The 23,701-nt window shown below is 51.9% G+C and overlaps 9 protein-coding genes across 9 annotated transcripts; 4 read left to right on the top strand and 5 right to left on the bottom strand.

Moving 5' to 3' along the window:
- Positions 1-431: 431 nt before the first annotated feature.
- HER10_EVM0012246 (uncharacterized protein) lies at positions 432-1,475 on the bottom strand (the record flags this gene model as incomplete). Its single annotated transcript, XM_035481644.1, has 1 exon — positions 432-1,475. One exon carries the CDS (start codon positions 1,473-1,475, stop codon positions 432-434), a length of 1,044 nt encoding a protein of 347 aa, XP_035331911.1.
- An 841-nt stretch (positions 1,476-2,316) lies between these two features.
- Positions 2,317-3,561, bottom strand: HER10_EVM0011550 (uncharacterized protein; the record flags this gene model as incomplete). The annotated part of the gene is made up of 1 exon (XM_035480978.1): positions 2,317-3,561. The coding sequence occupies one exon, from the start codon at positions 3,559-3,561 to the stop codon at positions 2,317-2,319; it is 1,245 nt and encodes a 414-aa protein (XP_035331857.1).
- Positions 3,562-4,816: 1,255 nt separating this feature from the next.
- On the bottom strand, positions 4,817-7,279 carry HER10_EVM0011775 (transmembrane amino acid transporter). Its single transcript, XM_035481196.1, has 2 exons — positions 4,983-7,279; positions 4,817-4,926 (listed from the first exon to the last, which is right to left on the bottom strand). Exons 1-2 carry the CDS (start codon positions 6,360-6,362, stop codon positions 4,867-4,869), a joined length of 1,440 nt encoding a protein of 479 aa, XP_035331878.1. The 5' UTR covers positions 6,363-7,279; the 3' UTR covers positions 4,817-4,866.
- A 1,369-nt stretch (positions 7,280-8,648) lies between these two features.
- HER10_EVM0011801 (uncharacterized protein) lies at positions 8,649-11,283 on the bottom strand (the record flags this gene model as incomplete). Its single annotated transcript, XM_035481220.1, has 5 exons — positions 8,649-10,148; positions 10,217-10,338; positions 10,419-10,705; positions 10,787-10,925; positions 10,987-11,283. 5 exons carry the CDS (start codon positions 11,281-11,283, stop codon positions 9,392-9,394), a joined length of 1,602 nt encoding a protein of 533 aa, XP_035331881.1. The 3' UTR covers positions 8,649-9,391.
- Positions 11,284-12,058: 775 nt separating this feature from the next.
- HER10_EVM0002113 (uncharacterized protein) lies at positions 12,059-14,459 on the top strand (the record flags this gene model as incomplete). The annotated part of the gene is made up of 2 exons (XM_035471839.1): positions 12,059-12,273; positions 12,376-14,459. The coding sequence occupies exons 1-2, from the start codon at positions 12,213-12,215 to the stop codon at positions 14,457-14,459; spliced, it is 2,145 nt and encodes a 714-aa protein (XP_035331256.1). The 5' UTR covers positions 12,059-12,212.
- Positions 14,460-16,591: 2,132 nt separating this feature from the next.
- Positions 16,592-17,302, top strand: HER10_EVM0008246 (uncharacterized protein; the record flags this gene model as incomplete). The annotated part of the gene is made up of 1 exon (XM_035477776.1): positions 16,592-17,302. One exon carries the CDS (start codon positions 16,592-16,594, stop codon positions 17,300-17,302), a length of 711 nt encoding a protein of 236 aa, XP_035331653.1.
- Positions 17,303-18,257: 955 nt separating this feature from the next.
- On the top strand, positions 18,258-19,187 carry HER10_EVM0000776 (uncharacterized protein; the record flags this gene model as incomplete). The annotated part of the gene is made up of 2 exons (XM_035470544.1): positions 18,258-18,529; positions 18,566-19,187. 2 exons carry the CDS (start codon positions 18,258-18,260, stop codon positions 19,185-19,187), a joined length of 894 nt encoding a protein of 297 aa, XP_035331171.1.
- Positions 19,188-19,676: 489 nt separating this feature from the next.
- HER10_EVM0006703 (uncharacterized protein) lies at positions 19,677-21,015 on the bottom strand (the record flags this gene model as incomplete). Its single annotated transcript, XM_035476282.1, has 2 exons — positions 19,677-20,114; positions 20,179-21,015. 2 exons carry the CDS (start codon positions 21,013-21,015, stop codon positions 19,677-19,679), a joined length of 1,275 nt encoding a protein of 424 aa, XP_035331551.1.
- A 1,787-nt stretch (positions 21,016-22,802) lies between these two features.
- On the top strand, positions 22,803-23,472 carry HER10_EVM0000960 (uncharacterized protein; the record flags this gene model as incomplete). The annotated part of the gene is made up of 2 exons (XM_035470724.1): positions 22,803-22,844; positions 22,909-23,472. 2 exons carry the CDS (start codon positions 22,803-22,805, stop codon positions 23,470-23,472), a joined length of 606 nt encoding a protein of 201 aa, XP_035331182.1.
- Between the last annotated feature and the right edge of the window lie 229 nt (positions 23,473-23,701).

Raw genomic sequence — 23,701 nt, 5'->3', positions numbered from 1 at the left:
ACCACTATTGTATACGGGTTAATCGCAATACGTATAGTCACTTCCTTCGGCCGATATTTTTGGGTGGGCATATCCCGGGTAGGTAGGTATGACCTATTTTGGTTGTAGGAGATGACTTGTCAATGAGGTAGCTAGAGGTAACCTGATGGGTGCCAAGCGGCGGCTTGTGTTTGGCACAATCAAGACACATAACTGAATTGAGAAGTTGCTATTACTGCATACCTTATCCCACTCTCAGGCTTCCTTTCTACAGATACAGAACTGAAGTAATGCTGATGCCATAAGAGACGTGAGCCTTTCTGCGCGGCAAGTTCCTCAGGCCCACATCAATCGCCCCCAATCGCCCCCATTCGCGTCCATGAGAACCCATTTCCAAACGCCCCCTTCGGTTCCAGCAAAATCCACATTTGCTGGCCAGAAACGTGCAAACATTAGTCATGGAGACCGTGAACGCTGCGTAGCCAGGCACCGAGCATGACGCGCCGGATTTGAGCTGGGTTGTCGATGACCACTACGCTAACAATCTGGCCCGGTCCTTCTCGAAGCCGCGTGATCTCGTCCTTTGACATGAAGTCTTTCGTGAGACCCTCAAACTCAAACATGACCAAGGATTGATGATCCATGATACCGACGGAGCGAGCTGGGGTCGTGAGAGCGTAGGTCGTCGCTTCATGCAGTGTGGTCGTGACATGCGGGGAGTATGGGCTGGCCAACTCCTTGCCCAGCGTAGACTGCTTCTTGTAACGAACAGGTGACTGTCGAAGAACCTGAGCCGCGGTGTAGGCGCTTGCGACGGCTTGTTCGTTACCCGAATTCGTCGCGATCAAGTTCGAAATCTGATGGCCACGTTCATTGATATCCTTGAAGGCGGCACCCAGTCGATCGTGAGTCATTTGCATTTCTCTCTGAAACTCCTTGGTGAAGACCAAGCCCGGTTCCTTGTATTTCAAGACGAGGTTCGAAGTGATCTTTGCTTTGCCGGGCTCGGGAGGGGTGTAGACACACGCGGCTGTCCAGTTGGGGATGCCTGTGATAGACTTGGGCTCATACGGCTCGGGATAAGGAATGTCCGCCGTACTGGAAGCCTGTGTGGTGCTGTCGATTGTGAGTGTTCCATCTGGGTGGCCCCCAAGAAGCACCAATGCGACCACTCGGTTGATTGAGTAGTTAATGATTCTTGCAACATCCCTTTCGTTGCTGGCAAACAGAATCGTGGGATCTGCTCCGCCATCCTGTACACCAGCCAATGTCTCAAAGTTGGCGTTGTCCAGAAAGTCATCTGCGACTTTTGTGTAATATTCGGCATCCCGGTGTCTGAGAGCCTTGGGTAGCTCAACCTGATGGCAAGACTTTGCAGACAAGTCTTTCGGATGGCTGCGAGGCGGGACTGGGATGTTGGGCAACGGTGCGTCGTTACGGATTGCGATGACAATCGGTGGCTTCTGCTGCTGATCTTCCTCCATTGCGTCCGACATCGTGTCTTGGAGGATGCTATGGCTAGCTACGCGATGAAGTTAGTTGCAGTAAAAAAACATTGCGGGGTTGAACATGTAACTGACGAGAGACTTCTGGTGTGTAGGTTTCCAGTGCGGCTGATGGACATGGAGGAAATGATCGACAGGCGGGTGATGGCGAGATCCGCAGGACAACCACAAAGAAGTGATGTTGTGAGGTCCACCCCTTCAGCAATACGTATATATTCGTTTAGGGCTGATGGCTGTGCTCTGAGTCTGGCTGCCTTAGGGAGGTACACGACTGCAAAATCTCGTCCGGTAGCGACTTCCCCTGACGGGATCAATCACCTCACGAGCTTGCCGTCTACCACGTGACTACAACAGAGTTTGTGATTGATCTGGCCAATGGAGATTAAAGCAAAATATGTTCAAAGGTATGAAGTTTGACAATGGACTACAGCCTGCTTCCCCAATGCTCTTTGTGAGCGTACTGATCTTTTTGTTAGGTCTTGTACATCACGTGTATTCTAGCAACTCCTCCTGATAATTCAAAAGCCCAGTCAGTAAGGTAGTCGAGTTTATCACTCCATTTCCGACCTTGATGTTGACCGGTAGTCCACGCATACCTCGTGCTACAGCCGTGCTTTACTAGAGTTTACAGAGACTTTGGATGATTATTGCTAGTTACACGTATCAATCTTGTATAAGAGAGTTGATTAAAGGTGCCAAACCTCCAAGCAGAACCCATCCATCTCTCATGGCGGCATCTCCGTCCTGGACTCCCAACACCAATTTGCAATGCCCCCAAGATTCTCTGTGTCCATCAAGGCAATGTGTACCTTTATCAAACGACCGCCACCATTCAATTTTCTCGTCCCTCGAGCAGAGAACTTTGCGGGACGGTTGGGAAAGCCGCATACTTCTCGTTGACATCCAGACGACCGAATGTCAGAACCACCCATTGGTTGAACAACGGCACATGGTCTTCCTTTCCGGGGGGGCTTGCCCAAGCTGCAGGAATCCATCCTGCAAAGAATTTCCATCTAGGCCAGCCGCATCGAAGAATTGGGTGGGGCTCCAGCGGGTAGTACTCCCACATCTTAGCTGGCCTTGTCCGCAGGTCGTCGACCAATGCGCGCCCGTACCCAACGAGCACGGCTCGAGGTTCATCCAGTGATTCACCCTTGTTTCTCATGATGATGATCACATTCTCTGGATAAACTTCACAGTGATCCACCCCGGTGTATTCTTGTGAGACTGTGCCGCCTAAGAGCTGTTCGATGATCTTCATTCTGCCATCTTGGTCGGCGGCGAAAGACCCCCGAGACCCGGCGCTATTGTGTAGCTCAACCACCTCGGAAATGGGGCCATCGAGCGAAAAGAGATGGTGGAAGGAAGTGCCATCGATAAACTCGGTTGCGAGCACCGCAACATCTCGGGTGCAGTCGGTGAACGATGAACAGATAGACTTGACTGCTGTGGTCCATCCTCCATAGAATTGAGGAGCGACATGGGGGAAGCCAGTGAGCTCCTTTTCAAAGAGGCGGTTATAGGCGCCGAATTCGTCACTGAATGCTGAGTCGGCCTGGACTGTAACTTTGGTGAGGCGCTTGGGAATACCAATGATCGTGTGCCAGAACAAGGGATCGAACACCTTCAGGAAGAGTAGCTGTCCCTCAAAGGGGATCTCATGCTCTCGCTCATTTGGCGCGGCGGGCGATGGCGAAGCGACAACTTTGCAAAGAAGCTTTTGGGGGCCAGGACGGTATCCTTCACCCGGGCTACCGCCAATCATCCGAATGATCTCGACCTCCATGGAAGCAGCATGGTCATCTTGGTTGTTCTTGTCAATGGTCTTGGGCGCATTATTCGGGTGGAAAACCAGCCGTCTGAGCGAAAACGCCTTCTCTTCATCGGATATCATCATGTCGCGAGAAGTCCAGCCATCCGGAAGCGGGTAGAGGTGAGAGCCATAGGGAGGAAGCGGTTTGTGTGACCGGAGAAGGAGCCGCCGGCCTGGAGAGTAAATACTCTCATGTTCAAAAAGAATGCCTCCATCTTCTCTGAGCGGTCTGGCAGCTGTCTCCTCGGGAGAGGAAGAAGCCATGTCGATTTTGTCTCAGAGTCTGACTTTTGATACCCTTGATCAGTCTGATGCCGGTTTAGGCTGAATGGAAGTAGACTTACCCGTTGACTTTGAGAGACAAAGTCGACGCGTTCGCGATGAAACTCACTTGAACTACGAAAAGCTGAGAAAAAAGATGGATGAAGGACGGCAAAGATGAATGAAAAACCTTGAGGTAGGCGAAAGTGAAGATCGAAGGCGCCAAGGTAGGTAAGGGCTTCGGATTACCTTGTGCGGTACCAAGGTGAGGCATGGGAGGGAGGGAAGGCACAAAGGTGGCATCACTAGGACCTTCTAGATGTGTATGGTCAGACCCACTCACGGGGGCAGGTGGCAGTTACTCAGGACTCAAAAAAGAATGCCTGTCACCTTCAGCCCAAGATTATTGCAAAAGAATACTCTTATTATAATGTGTCCAAAGAACATTCCCGAGGGAATACATAACAGACAAGAAAGAAGGATAAGAGTAAGAACGATAAGAAGAATAGGAAGAAAAACATAGACAATAAGAACAACATAAACTATGAGAGTAGTAGCAAGAGTACCTTAGGAAGGGTAGTACTAATAGGAATACCTTGATCAAAAGAGACATAGGTTGCTGGGCGCTAAACCACTGTGTCACCCACTGGGTAAGGTTAGATACGAATTTCGAAGAAAGCATGATGAGAAAAGCTTCCGCGGCTCCACTGGCCAATTCCGATCCACCTCGCCCCATTAAGGTACGAAGACGCTCCTACGCCATAAACGGACACTATAAATCATTGGCAATATTCGAAATCACCGACATGTTGAAATTCCTAATGGTAGACGAAGCTGGGAAGGGGGTGAGGGGGCCTAGGATACATGTATTGGCATATAGGATAATTTGACTTCGCCTGGAGTTCTGGTATCTTGGGCGTGTTTTATCGATCACGGAGTTGGTAATTGCAATTTGTTTGTTATTGAATAAGATCCTATTAACTCTGTGAAGACATTGCTGACATTAACCCCGTCAGCAAAATGGTCTGTCAGCCGGCAAGTAATCTCTTACAGCGACGTGTGGTTCAGCAACAACATACCACAAGCAGTAAACAGTTCAGCGAAGGCTTTCGCCCCTCATGCATCGGCTTCTTCACCAGGGCATACGTGTTGAACATGCACAAATCGGATCGCACCCTCAATGGGCTACTATGGTTGCGTCTCTCAAAAGTATGGCACGAGCTGAGACGCTTTGCTACATGTTACAAGATAACTCAAGGGGTATTATTATCTGCACTATCAAAACTACAAATTCGACGAGATTGGTATTTAAGCGAGGGAAGCGCAGGTGAAGGGGCTGCTGATCTTTCCAGTCTTGAACTTGAGGTCCTATTCGAGACAATTAGCATGGTTACACTTGAGTGGGCATATACAGGGAAACTCACAATCTCAACAATACTGGCGTAGGTACCGCAAACCAGGACAACAATGCCGATGATGAAGGCAAGGCCGTTGAGCGCAGTCTTCATGAGGTTCTCCTTGGCAAAGACGGAACCCTCGCGCATGAGCATGAACCACATCAGGGCAGGGAAGTAGAAAGTAAAGCCGGAGATGAAGAGCGAGGAGCTGATGGACAGAAGCTCGGAGAAGAAGGGGATAGCTTCGGCGATGATGAAGGCGATGATGGTGATGACGGTGATGAGACCGAGCCAAGTGATCCAGCCCATCTTGGTGTTGATGAAGCGGATGATGGAGTCCTTGTAAACACGACCGTGGATGTAGCGGCCGACGACGGTGGTGTTGATGGATCCCGAGATGAAGATGACGGGCAGGGCGACGCCGAACGCAATCTTGGAAATGGTGTTACCGGCGGACAGCAGGGCAGGGGACTTGACATCCTGGCCGACAAAGGCGTAGATGAGGGCGCCAGTGAAGGTGTAGATGAAGATCTCAATCAGACCAAGGGCCCAGATAGACTTCTTGTAGTCGGTCGGGGTGTGCATCTCATCCATGAAGGAGAACTGGCAAATGGCAAAGCTATAGGCGAAGACAATGTTGGTGATGGCGATGAAGGCCTCGGCGAAGGTGATGCCCTCCTTGGGCCAGGCGGACCAGGGAGCGGTGGTGATCTCACCCCTGTTGATACCGGTCGCGATGATGGTGATGCCGATGGCGAGAATGATGGAGACGAAATCAATGTATCCCAGGATGGCGACTTCGGCAAAGGAAGGGGGGATGGCAAGAATCAGCAGGATAATGGCGGAGACGACGGCAAAGACAATGGAGCACGCGCCGTCGTTGGTGATGTTGCCAAAAGCGATGGCGCCGGTGAGGGTGTGAGAGCTAACCAGGAACGTCAACTGAAGCGCGAACATGGCACCGATGATTTCGTAACCCCAGCGGCCAAACATGAGCTGACCTGCGTCGGCGTAGTGCGATACGTGAGGGAACTTGATCTTGACCGCACCGACGACGTCACTGGTGTAGATAGCCACAAGACCGAGACCAATGCAAAGGATAACACCGGCGACCATACCGAGGGAGGCGAAGGCGGCGGGGAGAGACAGACTGCCGAGGGCGATGGCCTCGACGATGAGGACGACGGTGAGACGCTTCCAGCCGAGGCGGTGGAAGTGGGCGCTACCCTGGGCAGCCTTCTGCTTTTCGAGGTCCTGGCGGTTGAGGTCGGTGACCTCGCCGACTACTTCGCCGGGGAAGACGGCATCGCGGGAGAATTGAGGGGCGACGGCGGCGCCGTCAGAGGACTTGGTGTCCTTGTTCTCGGCGGCATGAGCCTGCTGTTGTCTAATCTGGTCGTGATCCATGATGGGCTTCGTGTATGTGTGTGAAGGTTGGAGAGAGTGTGGTTTTTTGGTCTCTAGTCCAAGTTTTGTGTGTGGCGTGGGGCCCGGGCGGAGGAAGAGGAGGAGGAGGGGAGGAAGCTTTGACGGGATGATGTCAAAGGCGAGATGGTTGTCGTTGGAGTTGAGGGCGTTGTATGGGACAAGCACACACGGACGCACAACAGGACGGACCGGGTTGAACAGGTCTAACTTCGGTTGAAGAAAGAGAGAAGAGAGAGAGATGAAGAGTCAAGAGCCGGTTGGACTGAAAGAGAGAAACAACAACGAGAAGATGGGAAGACGGAGGCGGGATATATGGTGGCAAAGGGCGGAGCATCAGCACCGACCCCGGAGTCAGGCCGAGGGCTCGACCTCGTCGAGTTGAAAGCAGTTCACCTCGACTGAGACCCGGAACCTACGATGATTGGACCAGGGTCCTTATCTTTTGGCCCCCCCGCGATCGTGGGCGGTGACACCGGCACCTGGGAAATGGAATGGGATGGGGATGGGGATGGGTAGATGGCCTTACCACGGACGAGGGACGAGAGAGTGGGCGAGTGGGCGGCAAGAGTTCGTCAGCCAGATTACCTAGATGGCTGACATACGGATACTCAAATCCCACGGAAAGCTCTGCTATTCGACGACTCGTACTTTGGACAAGAGAATCATCAACCCGGCCCCCCTTGCTTTGGGACCGGATTCCGTGCGTTTGTGAAATTGCGGGGGAATAAACCGTTGCAGACTTTCCCCGCGAAATCGACCAGCGTCCCTGAGATTCCAGAATTGACACATTGGTCTTTGCGTGAGGCCGCGTGCTGCTTCCCCGAGTTTCCCAGTGAACAATTGTATTTCTCGTTGTCAAGAAAACTAGGAACGCATGCCAGCAAGTTGGAGGTTGCTGACGGGGTTGCTCTGTTCGCGGTCGTGTAAATGCGGGACTGAGGCAATTGGTAGAGTTTTTGCATCGTAATAGGGTGGATATTGTGACCTATTCTTTACCTAAAGGACCCAGAAGCAGAGCCGCAGAGTGGCCTCATCTCGCCCACCTTGAGTCAGTCCATGTTGCTGTTCCCACGGGCGACCCCGAAATACGACCAGTGGCGCGCTGGGAAGAGGCCTGACGTGACTGGGATTTGAAGAGAGATAGTCTGAGCTCCTTTCAGAGAGGGAAACGGACGAAAGAGAAAACTTTGCCTTATCTAGAGTTGCTGAAACTCTAGCGAGGAAAAGAGCGTCATAGGTGACCTTGAACATTGGACGTTGGGCCAAGAGCATGAGGCTCAAAATTTTTCAGACGAAAACGAACAAGAGCCAAAGCCAAGAGTGACGATTGCCGAACAAGGGGGGGGCCTGAGCCCGTCCGTGGGAAAAGACTCCCATAGGCGCAGAGACGTCTCCCACCCTTCCACCCTTCTACCCGTCCCCCTCCTCCCCTTCGAGATGCCTTCCCGCGCTGGCGTAGGCGATTTCTGCAAGCCTTGGGATTGTCTTGAGTGTCTTACCTCGATGCGCTAAACCAGTCGTGGGTTGCAAGGCCGCTTACCCGCAGAGGGCCGCAAAGTTAGACGTAATAGCGCCGCCGCGGTCCCGTAGATTCCCGACATCCTTGAGTCGTGGATCCATGCCGATCCCACCTTTGCCCACTCACACCTGTCACGTATTGGGAAGGCTTCTAGAAGATCGACTGGAAGGCCCCAAAAGGCTTGTCGACGCCTCCTACGCACTTCCCTGCAGATATGGCCACACAAAGCGCACAAAGGGCTGATCCCCCCTGCATATGCCCGTCTTCCCACCCGTGCCACCCCGTCCAGGGCCGCCTGTTGAGCGAGGCGAGCAAGGCGAGATCTCACGCGACGCGGGTTTTTGGAGCGAGCATCCATGCCGGACAGACTTCTCTCGTGCGTGAACGGAACCCATACGGACCCTGTTTTTTTTTTTCGTGTGTCTTCTTCTTGTGCCAGTTCTTTAGGCGAACTCTGACTGGCCAGAGAGGCTTTCTGCTCAATAATTTGACATACAACCATTACCAACCGCAGAGATAACAGTTTCGGAGGCTGGTGTGGTTTTGGTGGGTGATGAGAAAGGAGGTTGCATTTACGCCGAGTTCTCGCCCGACATTAACAGGACACATTCGTGGCAAAGCGAAACTGGTTTCATGGACATTAGGCGGAAAAAAAAAGAGTGACGAGAAAAACGCAACACGTCGATGAACAAGGCTAAACAAGGCAAACAAGGCCATGGATAACAAATGTGCATCAGCAGGTTGTATTGGCGTCTAGTGTAGTTGAGGGTGATAAACTAGCTGATCTACCGCGTTTGGCGGATCCGAAGGTTCAAACTTGCGTCAAACGACTCGGCCGTCGTGCCGCGAGAACCGAGCTACACAGCTTTGGCGTGCGAGATCTTCGTACGAAGGAGCAACTGGAAGCGGTTTGCGACGGGCTTTTGCTCGCTTCTCGTTACCGGGGGGGCAGCCAGCACGAGCAGGGGAGGGTGAAGGACATGGACTGAACGAAGCTGTTGGCAATTCCGATTGTGTCATTGAATCCGGGGTAGAACTGCGGGGATGGGGCCTGTTTGCGTTTGTAATTTGTTAAAGGGCGCGCGCTGTTGGTGTGGCGGTCATCCTCGAAATTATCGTCGCACTCTGTTCTGAACCGGTCTGGTCGTTCCTGGAGATGACATTCCTCCAAACCTGAGTCGTGCCATTCTTCTTTTTGCCATGCTGCCATGTTATCATGATGTTCCCAGTCCATGGTCCCTTTCGGTTTCAGCCGGACGAACGCATCAACGGCCGAGATTGCTGCAACTCGGACCATCCCAGCCGCTGACCACTCCGAGAAGCGGACGATATCGCAAGCTGGAGTCCCCGATCCATGCATCCCTCACGCGGTGAACGCTCCGGCCACACACGGGGAACCCGCGAGCAGCAACTGGGCCAATCCCGTGTCCGTTATTTGACGTTGTGGGAACTCCAAGTGGTTTGCTGCATCCGTGCATTTTCCTCATTTCTACATGACACCAACACCAACACCGCCAGCACCAGTACCGCCTTGGCCGCGCTCCCACGTTGCCCACACTTCATCCAAGACTGGTAAGCAATGCTTATCCCGCCAGAGGAACCCGGAAAGGAGCTGCTGCAGGTTCTCGCGCCTGCATCGTTCCGGCGGCAAAATACCCCTGGCTCGTTCCAGCAAGCTGTTTAGTCTAGACGAGAACCACTCACGGTCCTCGGTTGTTCCGGACCCGACGATGCCCACAAAGAGAACCCACAACAAGGCGGCATCGTGAGACACCCACATGAGTGCAATGGAATCCGCGTCATCGAGGGCGTCGCGCATCCTCCTGACGAGGACCCGAACCATGTGTCCCGTCGTCGGGATCTCTCGCAAAACGGTATAAAGAAACACGTGGGCCGCAGAGACGAGAACTAGGAATCGTTTCTGCACTGGCGTTGCTGTCCGGCGCTCCACGTATAAAAAGTGCAGAATTGTGCTATCGGCCGTGTTCATGACGATCCTGATGTCGTCTGCGGACACGGACACGGCACCGCCTGCCTGCGAGAGAATCGCCTGCCTCAGCGCCACAAAGATCCTCAGCGGCTCGTCGCTCTCGTCGGGGATGTGGCCGCCGAGCTTCTCCAAGTGTCGCAGGGAAGGCGTCCTTGCGCGATTCACGACCGACGGCGGGAGAGACACCTGCGCGAGAGTGTGGAACATGGGGAACTTTGGCACTCTTCCGAGACCCGAGGCTACTTGAATGTCGATCCTGGGGGAGGAATTCTGGTCAGTTACCGTTCGTTGTGGAGGGCAATTGAAGGAGGTCAAGTCACACACCAATTGATGCAGCGACAGAGGATGTAGTCGTGTTTGATCGTCTCCGGTCCCCCTCGAGCTTCTATCATGGCGTGGAGCCCTGTCAAGTGGACGTTTGCCGCCGAAAAGTGACCTTGAAAAGCCTACCAACATATGTGTGTGAGAACTGGAGCATCGGAGTGAGGTGGTGGTATCCGTATGTGAGTGCTAGAAAATCACTTACTTCAACGCTTCCCAGCATGGCCACGCCGGCAAGAACAGAGAGATCATTGCTTGCACTACGGGCAGATTCTTGAGAAGCTAGACGATCTCTGATCATCCGCATCGCTTCCCCCTTTTGCTGGTACCCTTCCCGCTGGAGCTTGAAGTCAAGAAGAGGCATGGTGGCGGTCAGAAACTCTGCTGCCAAGGCCAGCGTAACGCGCATGATGAGAGCGCTCTGCATAGCATAGGGAAACCATGGTCTCTGAGTGTCGATCGTGGTGGAGTTGAGATTGAATCTGGTGGTGACTGGAGAGTTAACTCAGACGCACAGCAGCGGCATGGCGTGACGGCGTCCGGCTCGTGAGCGGTAGAAGCTGCGACTCTTACAATATTTCACCAGAGAGTCTACGCAAGGACTACTTGGAATAGGCAGCGTATTGAAGGGGTCAGCGCTATCGCTCCCCAGTCTCTGTACCCATGGTGGCAGCGATGCTTGGTGCAGAAACCCAGCAATGTCGGATGGAGACTACGGAAGTGTGAGTGATGATGGCCTGAGTCTCGTGGAGAGATGGGGACAAATAGCATACATGGGAACGGCGAGTTGACTGCACATCTTCTTGTTCTTTTTCTTGTTCTTGCAGATGCTTTGGACCCTTGGGTTTGGTTGACTTGAGCGTTGTTCCCGCCAACCTGAATCGTCCCTTCAACTGGGCCTTCTGCTTGATGGTGTCTTGTGAAATTGAGGCCGTCGAGGATCCCAGATCCGAACGGCCCCTCTGGATGGCAGTTCGAATAGCATGACTTCTGGTGGATTTGCTCGCAGTTTGGAAAGTCCCTTCAGTGGCATCGACGGTGATGAACTTGAAATCAGATTTGGGGCCCATGTCAAGGGGAGTTGGACCAGCCGAGGGGCTTCTCTAAGGCTGATGCCCGGTCTGATCTTTAGCGCCACACGCCAGTACTGTCCACATCTCCCACGATCAGTCGTCGTTATGCTGCCAAGATCAATCTGTCGGCCTTCGATATCATAAACCCCTGGACCCGTGCTCAGTAAGGCAACGAGCTAACCAAGGGGCAACAAAGGACAACAGGACCCCCCGCTGCACGTCAACGGCAGCAAGCCTGATTGGTTAAGGCTCACTAGACTTGGCTAAGGTTGGTGAATAAAGTTGGTCCAAATGCCGTGCTCAAGGCTGGGAGTTAGTCATCAACCAGGTACAATGGCCCGAGTTCTTTGCGAAGGATCGTGAGTTGAGGGGAATAGCTACGGAGAAGCTGAGAGCAAAAGGCAGAGAAGGGGGGGGCAGATTGGCCGGCGGAGGTACGTACCGAGGCCAAGACTGACACCGATAAGAAGCTTGCCTAATTCGGCCTAGTTACTCTTAGATCCACTCGATGCAGCCAGTGAACGCCTGTCGCTTAGATGAGTGGGAATTATTCTCCAATGGAGGCACGGGACATGCAATGGACACGTGACATGGGCAGCGTTCATCCGACAGAGATACGTACCTCTCTCAGTTCCAGGCCCGACATTCGTCCGCTTTCGGCCTCCGAGCGGACGAAGCGGACGAAAGATGCGTAAGCACCGACGACATGAACAACATCAGTGAGACAGACAGCAAGCCAGAGCTGCCCATGGCAGTTGATCTGGGCCTTCCAAACAAAATCACGTCTTTTTTATCACTTTTGATTTCGACATAGAGAGCTTTGGTATCTCGAGTCATCTCCTCTGTTGTGATATTTGGCCGTATGTAAGGGCAGCATTCGTTCTCAAGTCGTTTGGTTGAAGCCTATAACAACAATATCCGAAAAGATGGACGAACGACCGACAAAGAAACGTAAAGTCCGAAAGGGAACACGAAGTTGCTGGCAGTGTAAGTTCGTCCGTGGAAGTGCTCCGGTTTCCCGAGCGAGATCCAGCTCTGCCGAATTCCCCGATTCAATCGCTATTCTTGATTTACTAACACCCCGTCCAGGCAGGAAGAGAAAGATCCGCTGCGAGTTCTCCTCCAACGAAGAACAAACCTGCAATGGCTGCCAGGCTCGTGGTGCCGCCTGCGTTAGCCAGGAGTTCACCGATGATGAGCCGTCCGGCCCGCCTGAGCGTGGCCTCGCTCAGCGTCTTGGTCGGTTGGAAGAGTTGATGGTGAAGCTCGCCGACAAAATGGGCCCGGAGCCTTCATCGGTCAACAAATCCACCCCGCCAACACCGTCGGTCGAGGGTTCTCTTCGTGTTTCCGATTCAAATGCCACCCCGGATGACTCGTCTTGGCAGTCCGTGAGTGGGACCACTGCCGTCTCTGCCCCGAATCCCGGCCGCCCCCTATCCCAATCCGCACTGAATCGGCCTACGGCGGAGCGTTCTCGTGCTGGCAGCAAGTACGACAAAATATGCCGCGACATCCACTCCGTGTTCCCATCTCTTCAGGATGCCCAGACCATCGTCCAATCAAGCAGAGGCCCAATCTTCGTATTAATCATTTTTTACTCGTACCAAGATATTCTCGAGGGCAAATCCCAGCCGACGTCTTCTCTCACTGCCATGCCAGATGTCACCAAGCACCCGGCTATCTTGGCAAAGCATTTGCTTCAGTTGACCATTTGTCTGCAGCAGATGCCGCCGTGCTTCGACGTTTCTCAACTCGAGGCATGCCTGAAGTGCTCCATCCAGGAAAAGATGGCAGAGTGGACAGCAGCCGCCAGCGCCGTCACCTCCAACGACGAGTTGGTGGGTTCCGCAGAGGGCTTGGAGTGTCTCATTCTCGAAGGGTTCTACCTCGTCAATTCTGGCAACCTCCGCAAAGCGTGGCTTGCCATGAGAAGGGCTCTTAGCCTGGCACAACTGATGGGCATCGAGCGTGATGGCTCGCGGCCGTTGAAGTCGTGTGATCCCTCAACCGACCCTTCTACGATGCCCTCCTCTCATGCGCTATGGTCCCGTATCAATTCCTGCGATCGATACCTATCCCTACTCCTCGGTCTCTCTGCCGGCACGCAGGATAACAGCTTCATGTCGGAAACCTTTCTGGTCCGTGACACGCCGATGGAAAAACTGGAAAAGAGATACACGGCCATCTCGCTCCGAATCATTGAGAGAAATCGCACTGCAGCGACAGAAGCCTTTGCCATCACTCAATCTGTAGATTGTGAGCTCGAGCACGCGGCAAAGTCCATGGGACGCAGCTGGTGGGAGATCCCACCCGTGCCTGATTACACCGACACAACCGGCCAAATGAGCATCATGTCACACCTGATGCTCCAGATCCATCACCATAGTTTGCTCATCTTGTTACATCTCCCATACATGCTTCGCAACCAGACAAACACCCGGTTCGACTACAGCAAGAATACGTGTCTCGAGTCCAGTAGGGCCGTCCTGAGACGATGCGTCATCTTCCGCACCGCCAACAACGCAGCATTCTCATGCCGACACATTGACTACTCATCACTCATGGCCGCTATGACGCTTCTTCTCGGCCACCTCAGCCGTCCTCCTGGCATTCGTGAAGAGGACTGGGCGAGACAAAGGAGCGAAGACAGGACCTTGGCTGAAACTGTCTTGGCCAAAATGGAGGAACTAGCTGTGTTGAATGACGACAAGCTATCCGGCGAGAGTGCAGAGATCATCAAACAGCTGCTTCCCATTGTCGACTGCTGCAACGGGGTAACTCCACGTCATTGCCCGGAATCAGAGGTGAAGAACCTCCAGTTGAGCATCCCTTATCTTGGAATCATCAATATCAAAACCACCGCAAATCAGACAGCCGAGTCGCACTTGCTGGATCTTAGCCACTCGCAGCTGCCCACACCAGCAAACACAACAACTGTGGCATCGGAATCTCTCCAGCAAGATACTCCTCCGGCAGTATCCTTGGAAGCACTTCTCGGACAGGACAACACCATCCCCCACGAGGACGTGTGTGCGGGCTTCAGCGCCGATTACCTCGGATGGCCATGCCCTGGCATCACGGCAGAGGCTGGGGATTGGGCGTTTCAAGGCGTCGATACCACTTATTGGTCCCTTCTGAACAGCGGCATGTCAGGCGACTTTTCTCAGTGACGAATTCCTGCTTTCAGTGCCCAGCAAGGGACGGAAAAGGCATAGTTGAATCTCTTTGAGCTGTTCAGACGTTAAGGCAGATGGACTGTATTGCAACGAGTCTTTCGAAAAGAGGAATCCACTCCCTATTCAGTCATCCGGGTTGCCCGAAACAGGCATTCAAGGTCGATCTAAGACCTACTCTGTCTAAAGAGCGTAGCATGATTTACGCATCCACTAATACTGAATTCTGTTGGACTATGCTAAGTATTGTCGCTCTGCAGTCGAGCGTGCATAGTCGCAGGCCCCCTTCAAGTCAAATAATCGCGCAGCCTAAACAGGCAAGGGGTCATGCGGCTATTGGACCCTGTGGTTTGCCCAAACCTGGGCCAGAAGGCGCAGCACTTGATCGGGACTACCATTTGTCCTCGGCAAGTCGGCTGGCTCCTCCGTCTCGCCTCATAGTTGGACTCATGTACACAGAAAGCCAGCCAACGAAAGCGGATCGACAAGGTGAAGACCCTTCAACGCAACGCTCAGAAAGACACGATACATGTCTGAGCCTCTGGGGCCAATGTTCATGTGCAACGCTAGCCTCAAGACTCAGGTAGTTTCTGCAACGGAAACAGAGGACAAGGGGCCTTTGCTATTTGGTCGTTGCAATTTGAGGATGCAGATGGAGACAAATCGTACTTCATTTCTCGCTTGGTCGAAGTCGGGAACCTCCGCAGATCCATGAGCCCGGCTCGCAACAAGGCTTTCTCGCATCATTCCCAACATACATATGGCTCGGCACATACGGCCTTTGGAAAAGTGAACATGTTGGACTTTCTCCTTACCTAAGCCAAGCTGCCAAGAGGGGTCTTGGCGCAAACTTTTCAACCTGGATGAGGCTTGCTTGCAACGCTATGTAGTTATGTGCTATATAATTCCCAGAAAGGGGGAATTGGGGCTGAGCAATGCGACTCTACAGACCGCAAAAGTGCTGTCTAATGGATGACTTTACCATGACCCCGGCCAGCCAGCAAGACATTGCGAGAGACATCCCACTCGGGCAATTCGTGCACTACTTTAACTGCGTGGGCCACCAGCATTTGTGCAGCATGCCGGGCAGAAAAACCAGCGCCCGGATCGATACCCGAAAAACGCACTGATGGGGCATCCATCAAGGCTCATGTCCGACAGCCGCACGAGAGTCCATGACTCGTCGCCGAAGCAGAGTCCAACCAGCTCTCTGGTTCTATACTACATACGGGGGCTTGGGGGCGCGTTAGGGGCACATTGGGGGCACACATTGTACAGTTTGGTGGTCTGTATTCCCGATACGCATACAAATTTAGACTTATGCTTAAAGTATCTCACTGCGCAACTCTGAAAAAGGAACGCACTCCAAGAATCAGCAGGAGAACACTGCACGAGAGCCCCGAGATCGACCAGCTTTCTCAGCCAATCAGAGTATTGGTCAAAGAAGAGGAATACTTCTTCCGCCCAGTAAGTTTCCAGATCCACAAACCGTCGACTGATGCCAAGGAGCAAAAGTCCAACACGGCAGTCCCGATTCAGTGACTGGCCCTTAAGGACGTGAAATTGCTAGGCATGGGGAATACTCGGCCGCTGTCCGGATTGGTATTCACTCCACGTCTCTTTTCGGCCATGCGGAGACCCGGCTATGACCCGTGAGCCATTACTGGTCGAGGTAAAGGGCCCATTGAGATCCTTCAGCCTCAAAGGTGGACGGCGACGACCAGGGGAGACTACTGGGACAAAGGGTCTCGAGGTTCTCGGTTCTCGGAATAGACTGCTTTTGGATATTGTCGATGCAGGCTGGGTTGAGTGAGGCACTGGGGGCTTTGGCAAGGTCCCTAGGCTTTCTGAATTATTGCCGGAAATGGGACTGTGGTCAATACGCAGAAGGTAGACGAGAGGATGTGAGACTATATAGAAGGGATGAGGACGAAGGATAAAATGGTAACAGGTCGCTCTCATCATCAGTTTGTTCTGGGAATATTCAGTCTTCATCCAGTCTCTCTCTCTCTCTATCTCTCTCTTTGCATCCACAGCGGCCCTTGCTCTGTTTCACGTCCTGGAAACCAAAAGTCCAAAATCGCAATCCAACTTTCCTCCAGGCTTGACCGCCATTACCTTTGAACACAATGATCTCTTCTGCCCTCTTCGCAGTATTTGGTCTGGCAGCTACCGTCATTGCCGCGCCTCCCCGCCCTCGCACGCTAGCTGCCGACGATGTCATTCTCCTCGGCCACGACGGCACATCCAAAATCATGAAGGCCACGAAATACAATGCTATCGCGTCTGCTACCCCAATACCCGCACAAATCACATCATACAATGTCACAAGCACACCTCACCTCACCCGTCGCGGCTGCCAGCAGAGCACCGAGGTCCAAGTCATGTCAGATGAAGAGTTCCTCAACTGGGACATTGCCATCTCCCCAGTGGCTTCCTCCTTGGAAGGTAGCTCCGCCGGCATCAGTGTCTCCAACGGGGTCGAAATCAGTAACTCGCTCGCTATCGGTTCTGAGATCACCATTGGAGGCTCAGACATTATCAGCGTGTCTTTGGGCATGAATCTGGACATGTCCTGGTCTACTTCCCAGGAAAACTCCCTCGAATTCGATATTCCGGCGAACATGTATGGCGTCATTGTCAGCCAGCCTTTTGTTCGTCGCGTACAGGGTAACTTATTGACGGGGTGCACGGATGACCCGACAAAGACGACTTTCATGGCGGACACGTACGAGAGCCAGGGTTATGGCCAGCTGTCTTGGGTCAAGGGTGTCATTCGGCTCTGCACGAGCAAGACTTATCCTATTCCCTACTGTATTGGCGAGGGCCAACACAAGTGAGTGGAGTAACGTGTCTGGGTGTTGTAGAGCACTTCCTAATTTCAAAAATTGAAAAGGATTTTGATGGTTTATTTTGGGCGGATTATGCTGTACACTTGATAGAGTACTTGGAAAGCTTAGTATCAAAATATGAGCGTAGAGTTTTAGATCCACAGCTCACCGGTTGAACACTGACAGTCTAGACAAGACCAAGTGTTTCTCGTTACCAGTAACCTCTACAAAAGTCCTTGTGAATATGCCGAGATAAGTCAGCACTGAACGTTTTGCAAGTTTTCAAAATGCAGGAAATAGAACAATTACAGTCCGTATCTTTTGGCTGATCATTGGAAATAACCTAATCCAAGTAGGGTAGACTAACAATGTGAGCATAGAGTTGGGCCAACACGACGTAATGTAGGCTAGTTCATCATACACAACAGCATAAAGAACAGAATATTTCTTCAGCTTTCGCCGCCCCAAATATCAGCTCATACGATGACAATGGAACTGGTGGCCGGTAACTGGTAGAGAGATTGATAAGATGAAAACTTGTAGTAACCAGACTCGGTCTAGCATGATGACTCCAATGTAACGCAGCCCACGCAGTAAATCACGCACTTGACCGAAATGGGACTACTGTTAACTAGAAATTCTGCCCGTCCGGGTTAAACTACCTCCAGCCAGTTGAGGAAGTACTTATGCCCTCGCAGTCACAGCAAGCAAGGGGTCGGTATATATCTAACAATATAAACACTCTAACCTCCTCATTCACAAGTTTGTTATGCACGAAATTCAACATAAAGATGGCGTTATGCTAGGTAGGATTTAAAATCGGGGATACCGCACTTCTGGTGTAACATTTAGGACCGCGGTGAATTAACCGACGCAACTTGGTTCTGTCGGCGATGGGGGACTTGGCTCATGCACCCTAGAATCCTTCAGCGATTCTTCAGCAACAAGCGAACAAATCCACACCATGCGCGTGGTCGTCTTCGGCGCAACAGGCGGACAGGGCATCGCCCAAATCTCAGCCCTCAAGGCCGCAAATCACTATCCGATCGCTGTGAGCCGGCAACCCCGCACTACCTCGCCGCCCGTTGAGACTCGTATAGCAGAGCTCACTGACCGGTCCGCCGTCCGTGCTGCTCTGTCCGGCGCAGAAGCCGTCTTGTTGAACTTGCCTTCCTTTCAGCCAGCTGATTTCCTCTATGCTGCCGCAAGGACCATTGGCGCAGAGGCCGCTGCGCAGTCGTCGACTCTGAAGATCATCGTGTTCAACACGAGCTTTCCTGTGCCCGAGAAGAATGTCGGCATTGAAGCTCAGGAGCATCGCCGGGAGACACGCCGGATTTTGCGGGAGGAGGTCAAAGGCAGTGGCGTAGCACTCGTTTCGATTCAACCCGGCGTTTTCCTTGATAACCTACTGGAAGGCTGGGCTTTGCCGCGCCTTCGGGACGAGGGGCGGATAGTCTACTGCCACAAACCCGACCTCGAGGTGTCGTGGATCTCTCTCGATAATCTGGCGCTCCTGATGGTCGCAGCCTTGGCACGGGATCCGGCGGAGCTCGACGGAAGGAACATAGTCGTCGGTGGGCCGGAGACGGTGAGACTGTCTCAACTTGCCGAGAAGTTGGGCCGTGCGTGGGGCCGAAAGGTCGGGTTTGAGAACCAGACGGTGGACCAATTCTCTGAGGAGATGGCTGCGGCATTAAAGTCTCAGATGCAATCTGGTAAAGAGTTGGAAGTCGTCGTGGACGAGACGAGAAGGGCTTACACATGGTACAACGATGCCGAGGAGAAGCCCTTCAAGGTGGATATGGCGCCCGTGTTGGAGGAGCTGAAGGTCAGCTTGACAGGGATTGAGGACTGGGGGAGACTCAAAGGATGTCCCATTCAGATCAAATAAAACCCACGCTGTGCTCATTGTCGGAACATTAATAGCAGCCGAATTTGAGAGCATGCGATGTGAACACTCACATCCTGATCATAGAATGCTTAGGGATATATAGCTTCTACTATCATTCCGGTACCAGTCAGTAAATACTCAGTCTTTGGGTCAACGTGTACCTTCACTTCAGCACACTATCCGTCATACTTGGATCGATTTCTCGAACCTCAATAAGGTTTTGGTACGACCCTGCCATTGAGCCGGGCCTTCATCTGGTCAAGTCTCAATACATGGGAATCGAATACGCCGACCTCCAACGGCAGCACTTAATCTCACATTGCTCCTTGATACCTTGGGCTTAATGAGTAACTTAAGAGAGACTATCCATTGAATAGTGAGTTACTATTTGCGAGCGAGTCTTCATTTTGCTTTCAGTGTTGAGGATATGGGCTTCATATGCCCATGGAGTCTTGACACACCTTATGCCTCTTAGATCAGAGTCCTTCCTCAAACATCGATTTGAATCCCTTTGAATCTCTCAAAGGCATCGACAGCACTCTCTACTTGAGCCTCCATGTCCACACCGTTGATATACATCCCACCTTCCCTCATCTCGGCCTTCATCTCATCCAAGACAATTTCGTGAGGATCGCGGCTGTAAAGTCTCCCGAAACTTCGTGTGATCTCTACAATCTTTTGACTTCTAGGAATCCGCACTTGGTCATAGGCTTTGAAAGCGGCTTCAACCTCGTCTAGGGATGTCAAGCGCAAGAAGATGCCGGTGAGCACTGAGCAATCCTCGATCGCTTGAGCAGCGCCGTTGCCTGAGTGAGGAAGTGTCCCGTGGGCGGCATCACCGACCATGGCTACCCTTCCTTTGTAGTAGGAGGGGGCGTGGTCATGGTCTTGAAGAGTCCAGTCCTCTGTGTGCCCTTTCTCTAAAAGCTAGAATGTGGTTGTTTAGATGACCATGATGCCATGAGGGATAACTTGAAACCATGAAACTTACAGATATCAAGGCATCTACCCCTGGAAGTGAACCCTTCCAGAGTTGAGGGTCTAATGGAACCCCACGTTCCGGGCATTTGGTGTCCGTTTGATAGCAGCCCACGCTGAACGTCTGGCCAAGGTCAAGCGGGATAGCGTTGATGAACCCATAAGGTGTACAATACGTGATGACCGTGTTGACTGACTCTATAGGGACGACCATTTTGGCTTCGGACATGGGGACGGTGGTGTGGAACTGGCGCCATTGGTCGTGATTGACTGGAGCTGCGCTTGGATGACCAGGCCCCAGAACAAACTTCCTCGTCGGGCTGTTGACACCTTCTGCACCGAAAACAATGTCAAACACATCTTGAGTGCCATCTTCGAACGCAACGGTGATTTTACGTGTCAAAGGGTCTTCCTCCATTTTAGCGACTCGCTTGCTGAAGTGAACGCGCTGATGCGGGACCACGTCTTCTTCAAGGAGTCCTTGTATGAAGTGCGCGCGGTGAACGGTCCGCCTGCCCTTGGCCCTTCCCAACTCAGCAAAGATAACTCCAGCGTGTTCACCACTGGTCAATTTGAACTGTGTTGCCATTTCCGTGTTCTCGTCACCAGCCATGAAGTGCGATTTCTTGAAGTACGCCCGCTTGATCTTGGGCGAGATCAAATCCATGGCCCTGATGGCGTTTCCATGTGGTGCAAGACCGGACCCGCGGACTCGGATGTCTGAATATCTCTCAAACAGCTGAACGTCCAAAAGTGGATTCTGGAGAAGACCGACAGCTAGGCAGCAGCCGGCGATACCGGCGCCTAAGATGCCTACGCGAATGCGACTTGCCTCAAAGTTCTCTCCCATAATGCTCGAGTATCAGGTTGTGTTCTGGAGGTCTTGTGTCGGTTGAGACCTGGGCCAGTCAAGTGCGGGGTTGGCGAGTTTTGATCTCAGATTCTACGAAAGGAAGAGAGGAGTCAGGGGCCATGCCGAGAACATCCACTTGACTGTTTGCTTGACCGCAGACCACGGATGCAGACTTGTGCTGTTGGTTGGTGAATGCAACGCATCATGCCATTTTGCTCCACACACCCCCTGTCTCTGGGATATAATTTCTTGGAAATCGTTCGTAAAGTGGCTAGGGCCTTCGGACCATGATTCGATTCAACTAGCGGGCCTGGGAGACTTTAAGGTAAATACTCTAGTATCTCGTTGAAATGGCTTTAGCGCATTGCCAGTGAAAATTTTCAACTTTTGTAACTGAACCATGGTTTTCTGTAGCCTACACAGGGCTCTTTTTGGCGCGCGCGCTGCATGTTCAAAATGGTTCAGTAGTTGAGCTTTTCGTAGTTTGTTTCGTTAAAGCTGACGTGCCTCGTCTTAAACAGTATGATGGGTTCCGGTGTTTCATACCGTGTATGTACAAAGAGGAGACTCAGTATCAGCAGTTCTGGCAGTGGCTGCTTTATTACAATTGAATCCAAATAATTTAGGCCTATTGCTGACATATTAACACATAAGCTTCTACTTATTTCAGAAGCTAAGTGGTTGTTGAAAGCCGATGCAAAGACTTGTGCAATCTCAACCTCTCCCTGAGTCCCCAAGAAATGACATGCCAAGGTTTAACTTCTCTGAGGCTGGGGTAAATATCTCTCAGAACCATTCAAAGCTTTTTCAATTGAGACTGTGTGATGCTAATACTATCAATGGTGGGCAGGAGGCGTGGACATGAATTACTTCGAACTGACAGCCTTGAACAGAGATTGAACATACATCGTTATCTCCCACCAGGCGACCGACCAAAGGTTAATCTGATCAATGACTTAATAATAATTCCTTTCGTCCTTGTCATATTGAACGTTCCGTTTGAGAGAAATTCACAGAGATCTTGAACAAGATTGAGGAACTAGTGACCCTTTCGCCTTTTATCTGACATATCTGATTTGATCATTGCGTCTGTAGTGTTGAGGGCGTGATGCGGTTTGAATCGCGATTTTTGTAAGGTAATTTGCAGGCGGCAAGGGACAGAGAAAATCAGATGGGTTGCACGTGGTCTTCTTTAATCAATCACAAGCACCAATACGTGTATGATACGTCGTTATGTGGTTGTCGCGCAAGTCAAGATTCCAGACGAGATAAACATCAGTCTGACTATCTGCGACTTGACCACTTGCAACGGCTTTGGCCGAAACCTAAGTCTTTGGTTCGACCGTAGAGAAGACGCGCACACGTATCTAGCTAAGGTATGAGATCGACGGTGAAGTCTGGAATGCGAAGTAAGGCCCTAGCGTCCGCACTCCGGTGGCGATTACCAATCTTTAATTCTCGGTGACGTTTTGTCGGGGCATCTCTAGTACCCGACTATCTGACAAATCCGAATTAAAACGTCACTCCAACTCGGCTCAATCCAGCGCCGATGGAACGAGGAAGCGGTTTAGTTGAGTCGCGGGATCTAGTGTTCGTCCGATCGAAGCCATGAAACCAGTTCAGTGGTTACCAGCCTTTTGAAGGGGTCGCAAAGGAGACTCGGGAAGACTTATTATTCAAGCTGAAGATGATGATTTTGCGCCATCTCATTCAAGACTAAAACATTCTGATCCAGCGTTCCAGGTAATAGGCATCAACACCATCGAAGTCTCGAAATTTCAAGAATGACAAAGTTAATAGTTGTCTGTGGCGTGACCGGCAACCAGGTGGGCAATTTGAGATGTTCTTCTGTTTCTACGAGCGAATTCTGACCATACTACGAGTACAAAGGGGCGCTCTGTCGCAGAGACATACCTCAAAGAAGCTGGATGGAGGGTTCGTGGAATCACTCGAGATGCAACCAAGCCAGCTAGCTTGGCGCTGGCTGCCAAAGGCGTCGAAATCGTTGAAGGCGACTTGGACGATGCAGAGTCTCTGAAAGCTGCTCTTCAAGGCGCCAATATTGTCTTCGGAAACACCGTATTTCCCTTTATGTTGGCACTGACCTCGAATCCGCAACTGAAACCAGGACAGTCTATCCTTGAATGGGCCTACGAACTTGAGGTTCAGCAAGGAAAAAACTTGGTAGAGGCCGTTGCCAAGCTAGACTCGCTTCAACTGTTCATCTGGTCAACACTCTCAGCAACTCGAAAATGGTCTGGTGGAAAATTCCAGAATGTCTACCACTTCGATTCCAAGGCTGCTGTGGTTGATCACGTACGGATCCATTTTCCTGATTTGTACAAAAAGACGTCTATGCTGCAATTAGGCCTTTTCATGACCAATTGGAAGTTTGGTCCCGTTAACATTCCATGGGTGAAGGTGCGTGCATTTGGATACGTGCGTGCTCTTTGATTTGGGTTCCTTAGCTGATAAGCAATTTTCGCCTTCAGCGGCGAGACGGCACGATGGTTCTCCGTATGCCAGGAGAACTCAAATATCCAATTCCACATGTTCTCGTTCATGAAACGGGAAAATACGTCAAGGCACTAGCTCAGGCTTCACCAGGCACGCATTTGCTGGCTTACTCTGAGTTTCTGACTTGGCCAGACTATGTGAGCCTGTGGAGTAGGATGACCGGAGT

This window comes from Colletotrichum scovillei, assembly GCF_011075155.1.
Source record: "Colletotrichum scovillei strain TJNH1 chromosome Unknown Contig00007, whole genome shotgun sequence".
NCBI lineage: Eukaryota > Fungi > Ascomycota > Sordariomycetes > Glomerellales > Glomerellaceae > Colletotrichum > Colletotrichum scovillei.
Note: the sequence above shows the minus strand (reverse complement) of the source record. Positions and strands in the feature narration are given on the sequence as shown.

What these genes read in the sequence shown, in the direction of transcription:
- HER10_EVM0011775 (XM_035481196.1), bottom strand. Translation starts at nt 6,362, where the DNA reads ATGGATCACGACCAGATTAGACAACAGCAGGCTCATGCCGCCGAGAAC. An exon ending in ACGCCAGTATTGTTGAGATT is followed by an intron (nt 4,927 to 4,982) that starts GTGAGTTTCCCT and finishes TGTCTCGAATAG; the next exon opens with GACCTCAAGTTCAAGACTGG.